Source organism: Oreochromis niloticus, linkage group LG23 (assembly GCF_001858045.2).
Source record: "Oreochromis niloticus isolate F11D_XX linkage group LG23, O_niloticus_UMD_NMBU, whole genome shotgun sequence".
In the NCBI taxonomy this organism is placed as follows: Eukaryota; Metazoa; Chordata; class Actinopteri; order Cichliformes; family Cichlidae; genus Oreochromis; species Oreochromis niloticus.
The window spans coordinates 23,245,628-23,257,320 of NC_031986.2; the positions used below are offsets into that span (position 1 = coordinate 23,245,628).

Sequence of the window (11,693 nt, forward strand, 5' to 3'; positions counted from 1 at the left end):
CTGAGTCCTGCTTTTGGATCCTATCTATCTGTTTTCCACACACTTGACCGTGACTGAAAATAGAGTTAAAAGTTCAAAATCGGTCCACTAAACCTGTCAAGCAGCCAAATTGGAGTCTTTGCCAGGCTGCTTCTGTCCCCCAGGCCTTATGTTTGACAACTCTGCTTTAGATTTTAAGCGGACTTATTCATCTTTTCAAACTGACCGTATGTAAATGGCAACTGTGCAGTGAGAAAGATAAGGTCTCATTGAGTCGCCTACGGGAGCATCGTCTCATATCTGGCAGATCTGGAGGCATGCCAGCACCCGCCCTGTGAAATCAGCATCTCAGCGCATGGACTTGACAAGTGCGCCTCCCTCTGACCCCCCCCTTCTTCCTCCCCTCCACGCGTTGTTTGACATACCCGTCGTTACAGGCTTCGCCTCCGGCAGTTTCTTTTTTAAAAGGCAAGCTCAAAGCCGCAGATTATACATTCTGCTCGCAATCTGCGCGGGCGAAGTAACCTACAGTGAGAGAGAGAGACACACACACAGAGAGAGAGAGAAGGAATCAGCAGGCTTTCTTTTTTTTCCTTTTCTCATTTGAAGAGGAGCAGCCTGCGCGTAAACGGAACCGGGCATCACTTAAGGGAGATTTACGTGGTGTCTGGATAATTTCATTTGTTTGTTTGAGTCCTTAAAACTCTGCGGGGTTTTAAGGAGGACGGCAGAGTGAGAGAGCACGCGAGCATCGGATGCGCTGACACTCACGAGTGAGCGCGCAGAGGCACCTGTGGATACGACTCGCACCCGCCTGATGTTCGGACTGAGACCAGCGACAAAGAAAGGATTCTCCGCAACGCTTAGCTGATACTCGTCTCCACCGACCGCCCACTCCACTCCACTCCACTCCACGCAGTTTCACTCGAGACCCGCACCCACCATGCCTATGCGCCTCTCCCTCCTGCTGGTTCCGCTGCTGAGCATCGCCGGCTGCGGCTCGTCCTACGTGCCGTGCGAGCCGTGCGATCAGAAGGTGCTGTCCATGTGCCCGCCGGTGCCCGTGGGCTGCCAGCCGGTGAAGGAGCCCGGCTGCGGGTGCTGCATGACTTGCGCGCTCGAAGAGGGCCAGCCGTGCGGCGTGTACACGGGGCCGTGCACGCGCGGGCTCCGCTGCCTGCCCAAGAACGGAGAGGAGAAGCCGCTGCACGCGCTCCTGCACGGCCGCGGGGTGTGCAGGAACGAGAAGTTGTACAAACTGGCGTCAAAAGGTAGGCTTGTGGAGGGTTACCTGTGAAGGGAACGTTTAACGGGTTACTCTTAGTGCTGTGTGTGTTAGTTTAAAGATAAAGGGACAAATGGGAAATGTGGGTTACGCAGCAGTAACAATTCCATGTTCTCCGTGACAGCTCTGATAGTGTCATCACGCGCAATTCTTGCTTCACCCAAAGATCTGACGGTGCAAAGAAATAGTAAACAGCTGGAGAAAGATGTTACTCCTCCCTTGACAGTGCAGGAATTTTGATGAAGCCCACAAGAGATGCACAAACTCCCTTTCAGAGAGCGAGAAGGAGGAATGATCTCACTGCGCTCTCCGTTGTCCTGCAACTTTGTTTCTACTCAGTTTGATTCTGAGGGGCTGATGGGAGTCACCTCAGCACGTGAGCTGACCCCCGTGAACTCTTTCAGCAGTTGGTGTGTGCCGTGGCGATCAATTATAGGGCCCTTGTGGGTCTGCAAGCCATAAATCAACGGCGTCCCCCTTCTCCTCCCCTCCCTCTTCCAGTCAGACGACATAAAAAGGGAGAAGATTACAGGTGGTTCTCAGCGAGGCTCCTCTGTGGCTCCAGCAGAGCTGCCTTAGCTTGCACTCACGGTCTTCAAGGTGTGAAATCATGTTTTACCCACATACCTTCCTCTATGGTTACCTGTCTCTTTTTTTTGTCTTTAGACCTTTCTTCCTTTCTTTTGTCAGTTCGTCTACCACCTGTGCCTTTTCTCACACACCTGACCCACCTTTGTTTTTGTCCCAACACACAGCCTTCTTCTCCTCTTTCCCTGCCTGGCTGCTGTCCCTCTTCAGCTTTTCCAACCTATTCTTCTTCTTCTCCTTCTCTCCGCCACCTCACTCAATATCCCACCATCCCCACGATTCACCGTTTCCATTCTATCTCTTGCTCCGTTTTTCCTGCAGAGTTTCAGTGGAAACATAAATATTCCCACTCTGGTTTAAACGCCAGTGGGCTGAGCAAGGGAAAAAAAAGAACCAAAAAATTTCTTGCTGTGTGATATTGGCATAAAGTCCAGTAACAAGAGGCGGAAGATGGGAAAAGAGTGTGAATCAGAATCTTACTTTTGAACTGAAGGTCAGCTTTGATCCCGAGCCAGAAATGTGTCATGTGCTTACAGTGAGTGCAGTCTTTCAATTAGTGTTGTGCAGTGTCTATCTTCAGTGGACGACACACTGAAGATAGAGGATAGAAACAAAGCATCCATCCTATCACTAGTATCAATCCAATACCGATACCAGCGTCGGTATCGATACTATCGATATCTGGATGGATCCGCTCACCTTTACTTATTTGCTCCCTCTCATCACTCTTTGTTAGTCCCGTCCTGGTCTCCTCTTCTTCACATCTATACACAGTCTTTTCCCTCCCCACCCTCCCCCTCTCTCCGGTTCGGCGCTGCAGGCAGGCCCCGGCTGTGCAGTGATTCAGCAGAATGCAGGCTGAGCGTGGGTTTCTGATCCCCCGTCTGTCTGCCCGGCAGTCAGCTTCATCATTAACTCCCCATCTCCTGCTGGGCGTTCTGTTGACACATAAATTAAACAAAAAAAACCCACATGCACACTCATGAGCACATGCCCCATAGAGAAAAAAATGCTTTGAGACACCTGACAACCCTGGGCTGTGGATATGCGTGCATATATGCATTCATAATAGACATGTACAGCTACATTAATGCACAAGTGTTCGTGTGTGCAGTCTGACCACATTTTCCATATTTGCTGTGTGTCAGAGAGCAGAAAACCTGTGACATAAGCTGGCATTCAAGTCATAACAACAGCTAAAAATAGGGACAATCTAGTTTTTACATTTGAAAGGATGTGTAAGAGTAACATCTGGACAGATGTGGTAAGGGAGAATACATGGAAAGATTGGATAGATGAAGATGAGGAAAAGATTTTTTTTAAGTCATTAATTCCTGCAGGGAGCTGCATAGCTCTCCAGGATCACGAAGAGGAAAAAAGGCAGGAAGAAAGGGGGAAAAAAAGCGAAAGATGTGATCAGTCAGCACACGTCAGATTAGACAAGCTTGGGGATTAACAAGTGAAGACTTGATTGGACATACTGGCGCTGAGCTGCCTCAGCTTTCTCTGGGGAAAGAGAGAGAGAAAAAAAACATTGTCAGCAGGAAACTAGGGGGAATCTCTTTTTTCCAAGAACCTGTCATTAAGGGGAATGAATGGATGACATCATCATCATGAGCTTCATCATCATCGCTCTGAGTATGGGAGGTTTTAAGCATCATTTGTAGCTACACAGCAACCTCAGTTCACCACTCAGTTAGCTTAGTAGCTTAGCGATCACGTCACTGGCAGGACTACAGAGGTTTATATGTGGAGTTTTCAATCTCCCAAAACGAAAGCGGAAACAAGTGCGTGACACAGCAGTGGAAATGGGCCAACGGGGGCTTAGGACACATGCACAGCTAATGCATGTTTCAGGACAGAAACTCGATGAAATATCAGTTTATAGTGCTGTTTGGGGGGAAAAAATAGCCACAGTCACTCACTCTGGCCTCAGTGCAGTCACTGTGGCTGAGGGTGGGGACAAGGGAGAGGGGCGAGTGCTGAGGTTTGTGCGACTCCCGAAAATTTAGCACAGAGCAGTGTTTTTGCACAGATGAAAGATACTTGTACATGAAGCTTTCTGTGGGGGTTGGGACCCAAAATGGGTTGCGGCTGTTTTTTGGTGGCTTGCCACATGACAAGGGTAATAGCATGTTTTCATGGCCATGGGTGCCAGGGTGAGACTAAATATCTCATTTAGGTCACTTGCTATAAAAGTTTTAAAACCCCTGGTCTACATATACCCCAAACTGGCAGCCTGACTTGCCATAAATGTAGCTTATGTTGTCCCGTATGTCAACACATCCAATCTGAATCTGGCTGGTAGCCACTAACTGTGCTAAATAAGCATTTAGCTGGGGCAAGTGAAATCATCACGTTGTTTTGTGACGTTTCCAAATTGGACACTGCTGTCTTGTGCCCTCATAAGCTTTTTAATTTGGCAGTTCAAGAAGCTACAAATACAGGTTGGAACAGTCACAGTGCTCTTTATTTTGACCCATCATGTCGAGCCATGTTCACACAGGACTAATATTACAGCTGTTGACTTGTTGGAATGATTACTACTGCTGTTTTTGTTTTGTTTTTCGTCTTTAACTTGTAAGCTTCCAGTGGAAATGACCCACCATTGCCGACTGCAGATGAAATGTTGAACAGTAGTCCTGTGTGACTCAAACTTCTGCAGAAAAAGAAGTCGTGTTTAACAGAGACATGCTTTACAGTTGTTGGGTTCCAAATCTGTTTGTTTGGTTCCCCAACTTTGGGGTGTAGAGGAGCAGCATAAAAAGATTTAGTGAAACTTTTTGCAATTGAAAGCATCATGCTGGCATTTGTTTGACCATTATTGACATTTATAACAGCTGATAAAATTAAAAATTAAAAGGTAAAGAAGAAACACGAGAATTGCCATTCAACCACTTTATAAGTTGTGATGTCGCACACTTTGTTCACTTTCCACTGACTGTGTACTGTTTTTCAGGTTAGCTAACACATCTATTCATACCCAAAGATCATTAAAAGACCTTTTATTTTGAGTGCATAAATGTTTTCATACTCAAGGGTTCGATGAGTAACCAAATGGTTAATGTCTGCTCATTGTGAAATATTTGAACATCAACAGCAAATACAAAATGATTAATGCTCGCTAGGTTTCTGACACAGGCAGACATGTTACATGTGTAAGAATATTGTTTGATGTTTGTGATATATAGTCACTCTTTGCCAGTCTAACTGTATCTGTATTTATAAAAGTAGATTAATGAAAATTCAAATAAGTAAAGAAGAGATGGAAGAAACACCCTTCAACTATGTTATGAGTGTTGATGTTGTGCAGTTTGTCCACCAGAGGGCACTGTGCAACTTCCAGATTGGCACAACATGTTTTGCAACGCAACAACCAGCTGATCTGAGCGGAACAAAGGCTAAAACGAGTCATCCTCAATTTGCCATGATAAGATTATTTTTAAACTGCATTGTCTCATTATCTTATTAATGACTCACTTAGCAATTTTTTAGGGAAATTGTGCATGCTTTGTATACCTGAAAGAAAAAATATATTGGCCGACATATAGGATATTTCAATCACCAAATATCGATATTGTTACCTGTCTTAAAAATCCTGTATTACATCCTCTATACTGGTGGGGCTCTACCAGTTACTATACTAAAAGTGAGTTGGGAAACTCAGAACTTTTTTCAGCTCCTAAAGCAGGACATGCCAGAAAAAGATTGAGTACTGCTGCTTTATTAGCTCTTGGAGAAACACGCATCTGTACATGCCCAAGCATGGTGCAATACACTTTTTGGTTCAGTGCAAAAATTGTTAGTTTTATTGTGCTAAATTACATTCTTCAGTGTTATGTTGTTGGCAGTAATAATGCTCCAACAGACTCTGAAATCCAGCAGCAACAGGTTTTTAAGGCTTTCGAAATTTTCCAAAAATAGCAAATGTTTTATACCAAAGGAACACATGAGGCCTCGAACATAGCCGCAATGCATTTTGGTGTAAATAACACTTTTTTTTTTTCAGAAAACTAATAAGTGATCCGCCTCTTTTGTGTCTTGTTGCCTCCCAAATAGGTGGACAGCCTCATGATGACATGCTACGTGTCCCAGTCCCACCACAAACAAAGGTGCCCTTATATGGAGATCACATTAGCAGTCGCAAGTTCCAGGCCATGAGGCAGGCCAAGGACCGTAAGAAGCAGCTGGCCAAGCTTGGGCCTGCCAGCAACTTGGCTCCACTCAGCGTAGATAAACTGGATCCTGATTTTGTAAGTGATGTAGAGATTACAAAGATGCATACCAAGGTAAATAAAATTAGAAAAGAAAAAAAAAACACTGACTAAGATCTGTTGTTTTTTTTGCAAGATTTGGAGCAATTTTTTATTTTTATTTTTTACCATATTTCCTCTGAATGAATAAACTTTGGCTCTACAAAATCAGATAGTGCATACTGCTTCAGGCTTCTCAAATTTTCCAGATCATTTTTAACCAGAATTGAAATATTTTGCATGTATATGCGTTGTAATCAGGCAGACATTTAGATTTATATTCTGTGTGACTCTAGGGCCCCTGCAGAAGAAAACTAGATAATGTCATCCAGGCCATGAAAGACACTTCTCAGGTCTTTGCTCTCTCGCTGTACGTTCCCAACTGTGACAAGAAGGGCTTCTTCAAGCGCAAACAGGTATAAATGTATCAAAAAGTTGGATTGCACTGCTACTTTGATATCTGACAGTCTAACAAAGTCAAAATGCCACAACAAATGAATGAAAAACAAGTTCCTTATTCCAGTCTTGCTTTCTTAACCCACAGTGCAAGCCATCTCGCGGTCGCAAAAGGGGGATCTGCTGGTGCGTAGACCAGTTTGGCGTCAAAATCCCCAGCATCAACTACGCTGGAGGAGAACTGCAGTGCAAAGATCTCGACAACAACAGCAATGAATGAGGGCAAACCAGTTGTACTCATTGAGCCCTATTTCTTTGTAAAGCCTGCCAATCAAGCTAGCACACTTTATGACTGACAATCAGGAAAATATGGCACAAATGGTTTTATACTGTATATGTTCAGGTGTGACGGACTCTATCATCTTTAATTTTTTAATTTTTTTTTTTTAATTTTGTAAAGGGAGCCAAATCAAAAAGCTTGCTTAAGTGAATCTGCACATGTAAAGCTCCATTCTGGCTTCCCACTGACTGTGTACTATTTTTGAGGTTAGCTAACACCTCATCTCTCCATAACCATAGATCATATAGAGACAGTATGTTGTGTGCTACGACTATTATAGAATTTATTCCAAGAAAAGACAAGACATATTTTAAATGTGGCTAAATATCAATATTTTTTTATATCTATATATTTGCCATGGTGATGATAAATATGCTAGGTGGCTAAGTGGGAATATCGTCTAATACTCACTGTGTCACAAATCAAGTACTTACATAACTTCCATTGTTATTTTGAGTGCGAAATTAAGGGTTCTACAAGTACCCGAATGGTTAATGTCTGATCATGTTTAAAAATTTGAGCATATGGGGGGAAATACAAATAACTAATGCAAGCTAGGTTGCTGACACAGGCAAATTTTTTGCTTTTTTTTCAGGCACTAATTTATATGAGCTATTTGCCAATCAAATCAGAATTTATGGCATAAAAATACATTTGAATTTAAATAGGCGAAGCAGAGATGGGAGAGTCTGAATGTAAAGAAAATATCACCCTATCGATATCAGTCTTAAAACTCTTATATCTGTCAGGCACTAATTTATCTGCATTTAATTTAGAAGAATATCTTCAGTGATGAAGAATTTATTATTTTGTGGTCTGATGACTGATAACTTGTACATTTTCACAATATCTAGTCTGTCTAAATGAATGCAGAGTGTAAATGCAGATAATGTACAACATGGAAGTGTCTTAAAGGAAGTATACGCATTGTGATACAGTGACTAAGTTGGCTGTAGGTGTCTACTGTTACTTCCCAAAGGGTTGATTCTGTTCATCTGGACATACCATTTTCAGTGGGAGAAACACTTCATCACTTATCCAAGTAACTTCTTCAGTCTACTGGTACTAGTCAGGCTCAAAATTAGCTAACAGCGACTTTTTTCATTATGGTCATGCAGCTAATTTTATGATCGACGTAGATCCAGAAATGAAAAGGTTTGCTATGAGAAGCTGACAAGCATTAATGAAGTTTGGCATTTTAGTTAGACAGCACATTTATTTGGCTTTTTCAATTAAAGTTATATGAGAAGATTAGTAGCATAGACTCGGATCATTGTTTTGTATATGATGCTAGAGATAGCAGCTGGTTAGCTTGGCAGATCGAAAAAAAAAAGGAAGGAAACCAGTGTCTGCAACACTTTCTAATTAAACAAGTTATGTGTGTTGATTGCTTAATCTGTACAAAAACAAGGGTTTGCGATTTAGCAGGGGTGGGTTATGTGCCAGATTGTTACTGCGCTGGGAGTAGTAATTTCCTCTTGTCTCAACTGGTTGCCTGAAGCCAAGAAAAAGAAACCTATAAAATTCACCCTAATCAGCTAAGTCTATATCTTTTTTTTTGTCCTCCAGTGCACTTGGACTAAACTTACCTGTAGCTTGTGCCACTCTCAGCCGAGCTTTGTATGCTTGTGAAACAGGATGTTCCATGATAAAGCAGGTTGCATTTTTGATAAATTAAGCCCTCATGAGGAAGGACATTAGGTCCTGCCATCTTAACCTGTTAGTTCTCTTATTGTCAGATTCATGCACATTCTTAATTTTCTGTTTTTGATGTTGGTGTAAGCTGAGACAGACCCATAGAACTTTCACTTTCCAGACAGCTGTTTCCACTGTTTGTAAATGTATGTATAAAGTATGTGTGCATGCTCCTGAGTGTGACTGTACGTGTATGTGTGTGTGTGTGTGTGTGTGTGTGTGTGCTAGGCGTACCATACCCTTGTAGTTCTCAGCTTCTCAAAAGCTCTGATTTCAGTTCACATGAGCATAGTCTGCTCAAACTACTGTCTGCCAGACTCGGTGCTGTGCATTTCCCTTCACAGCTCGCACACAAATCATATGCAAAGGCCCCGCATTGATTATTTTTTCCATGTGAAGGGTCTTCACTGCCACCACACAGGCAAATGTGCTGGCCAATGGTGACTTGCTCTCAGGGTTCATCGGGTACTTCATTTTGCGAAGAGCAAGGTCGCTGAGTTTTTATGTAAATTCAAGTGCCTTCTGCCCCACACCAGTTTGAATTTTGATTTGCATGTGGCTCCACAGAGCTGTTGGATGAGGGACAGATCAAGCCCAAAAGAGGAAAACAATTTTAGGTGTGGATGTGGTTTTCACTCTTCAGTCGGTTGCTGACAAACACTATCATGATCTTCCAGTCAAAGTGCTGCTCTGACGATAGAGGAAAAGATTTATTCTATTGTCAAGCATTTGCCTAATTTCCTGTTTATTTTGTTGCGTAATCCTAGTGTTCAATCAATGAAATATAGAAATGTCTCCTCGCTTTATCACAATGGTTGGGGAACACTGACAGCGGCACATCAGCCTGTTTTTCTCAGTGCAAACCTCTCTCATGCTGTTGATTCAGGCACACGTGTAAACACAACAACACAGTAACACTCTGAACACTTTAATGTGAACATTATGGTGAAATATTTATCAGGCGTGTAATTGATGTACTCTTTTTTTTGTTTGTTTTTTGTAAAGGCTAATCACTATTTAAATAAAGTTCATGTACTCACAAAAACTGTACGTCTGCACTTTTGTCATGAGTATTTAATGAGGGGCCTCCATGGTTAACATGTTGAGTCAGTGGTTGTGTGTTTTGCGTTTTGCTATCTCTGTGACCTTGACGCTGTTAAAGACAGCCGTGTGATTCTTCACGCAGGTGGTTTCCATCTGCTGTCAAAGCAGAACGGCTCTCTGTGACATCACTGAGTGGCTTTCGCTGCTCTCTGTTGCAGCGAGAGCACTTATGGGATGACAAAGAGAAGTTACCTTGTTTTCATCGGCTCTCTGTGAGATCTAGAATTCTGAGACCCTGAACAATTATTCTGTGTCATGTCTTAAAGACCTCACGCTACCATTTTATCCCAATAAAGTACTTCACTCTTAGACTGCAGGCTTACTCATGGTTCCAAAAGTAGGATGGGAGGTTAAGACTTCAGCTATTAGGCCCCTCTCCTGTCAGGAGACAGACACCCTCTCTACTTTTAAGATTAAGCTTAAAACTTTCCTTTTTGATAAATCATATAGTTAGGGCTGGATCACAAGCCAACCTTTCATTATTTTTTCTTTTTGGCAGCTAGAGGACCTCACATGATGCCATAAGGACTCTTTCTTCACTCCCCTGTCTTTCACTCCCCATTCATCTTATTACCTTCATTCCCCAACCACTCAGGGTGAACGCCTGCCTGCCCTAAGATTTCTTCTTCCTAGGAAGGACTTTTTCTCCTTCTCACTGTTGCTTTGCGCTTGCCCACAGGTGATTTTTCACTGTTGCTGGGTCTTGACCTTATAAAATAAAATGCTTGGAGATCACTGTTATTGTGAGATTTGATAACAGAGGACAGGATAAATCAGGTTTTCTGCAGAATGTGATAAAATCCAGAGACCATGTTTTCTTCACGCTTTCAGTCCTGCAGTTTTGCTTGCTGGGGTCAGTATGAACAAGCTACAACTGCAAAGTCAATAAAGTATGCACCAAAATATATCTTATTTTAATTCAAAACGGTATGACTTTATTTAATGTTTTCACTTGGGGAAATGCAGGCTATGTTATTATAAAACTGTCTATTTATACAGTAATGTGCAAAAGTCTTGACCCATCATTTCTTTATATTCTGCTAGGAGAATGGGGAATGGGTGCAGCAAGTTTTCTGAAATGTGCAAACATTCATGGAAATACAGTATAAAGAGTAGAGTTTATAGAAGTTATAGAAACAAACTTAAAAGTCAATATTTGGTGTGACCACCTTTATTCTTCAGCACAGTCTGAACTCTCTTAGGCAGCTTTCTTGTCATTTCTTTAAGTAGTCTTCAGGAATAGTTCTCCAGGCTTCTTGAAGGACATTCAAAGCTCTTCTTTGGATGTTTCAGCCTTTTGTTCTGTTCTCTGTCAACATGATCACACACTGCTTCAATAATGTTGAGGTCTGGGCTCTGGGGAGGCCAATCCATGACTGATAGCGCTCCACTGTGTGTTTTTCTATCCAGGTATGATTTTACTGCATTGGGAGTGTGTTTGAGATCATTGTCATGTTGAAAAATGATGCCGGTGCCAATCTGGTGAAGTTCTAGATGGTACTTCATGGTGGATCAAAGTCTGATTTTACTTTTTTGTGATCTCCAGCACTAATGACTAAAAAGCAGCCATAAACGATGACAGAGCCTCCACCGTCTTCGACACTCACTGTTGTACCTCTCTCTTAACCGTCTTTCGTAGATACTGATGATGATTTGTACCAAAAATATCAAACTTGGATTCATCACTCCATAAGAGCTGTTGCTACACTCCACGCTGTGCCCAGGTAGGTCAAGTTTTTAGCTAATAGCACTAATAGCTAGTTTTTGGAAAAGCCTGCTATTAACAAAATACCTAAAACTTCAAACTGCTTCCTTGCTAAATTGTTTGCTATGTGCTTTAATGATTCATAGGTTATTGTTAAGTGGGTTAAAACTTTAAGAAATTACAAGAAAAATCTGGCTTCTATGAAGAAAAATATAAAGAAATGAGGGATGGCTTGAGAAGTTTGCACAGAGAGTCTAAAGCTCCAAGGTTTGAACATAGTCAAGTTCGCTCATTCATTCTGAAAAGCTTTCAGGTCATTCACATCACATGAATGATGACGTGCACAGA

The 11,693-nt window shown here is 42.3% G+C and overlaps 1 protein-coding gene across 2 annotated transcripts; it reads left to right on the forward strand.

The window, feature by feature from the left end:
• Positions 1-399: 399 nt before the first annotated feature.
• Positions 400-9,581, forward strand: igfbp5a (insulin-like growth factor binding protein 5a). Of its 2 annotated transcripts, none has more exons than XM_013276346.3 (4): positions 400-1,250; positions 5,912-6,141; positions 6,402-6,521; positions 6,650-9,581. In XM_013276346.3, the coding sequence occupies exons 1-4, from the start codon at positions 923-925 to the stop codon at positions 6,779-6,781; spliced, it is 810 nt and encodes a 269-aa protein (XP_013131800.1). In that variant the 5' UTR covers positions 400-922; the 3' UTR covers positions 6,782-9,581. The 2 variants fall into 2 exon arrangements, with proteins under 2 accessions (XP_013131800.1, XP_005458047.1); XM_005457990.4 differs by having other exon boundaries at positions 5,912-6,105.
• Positions 9,582-11,693: the final 2,112 nt, after the last annotated feature.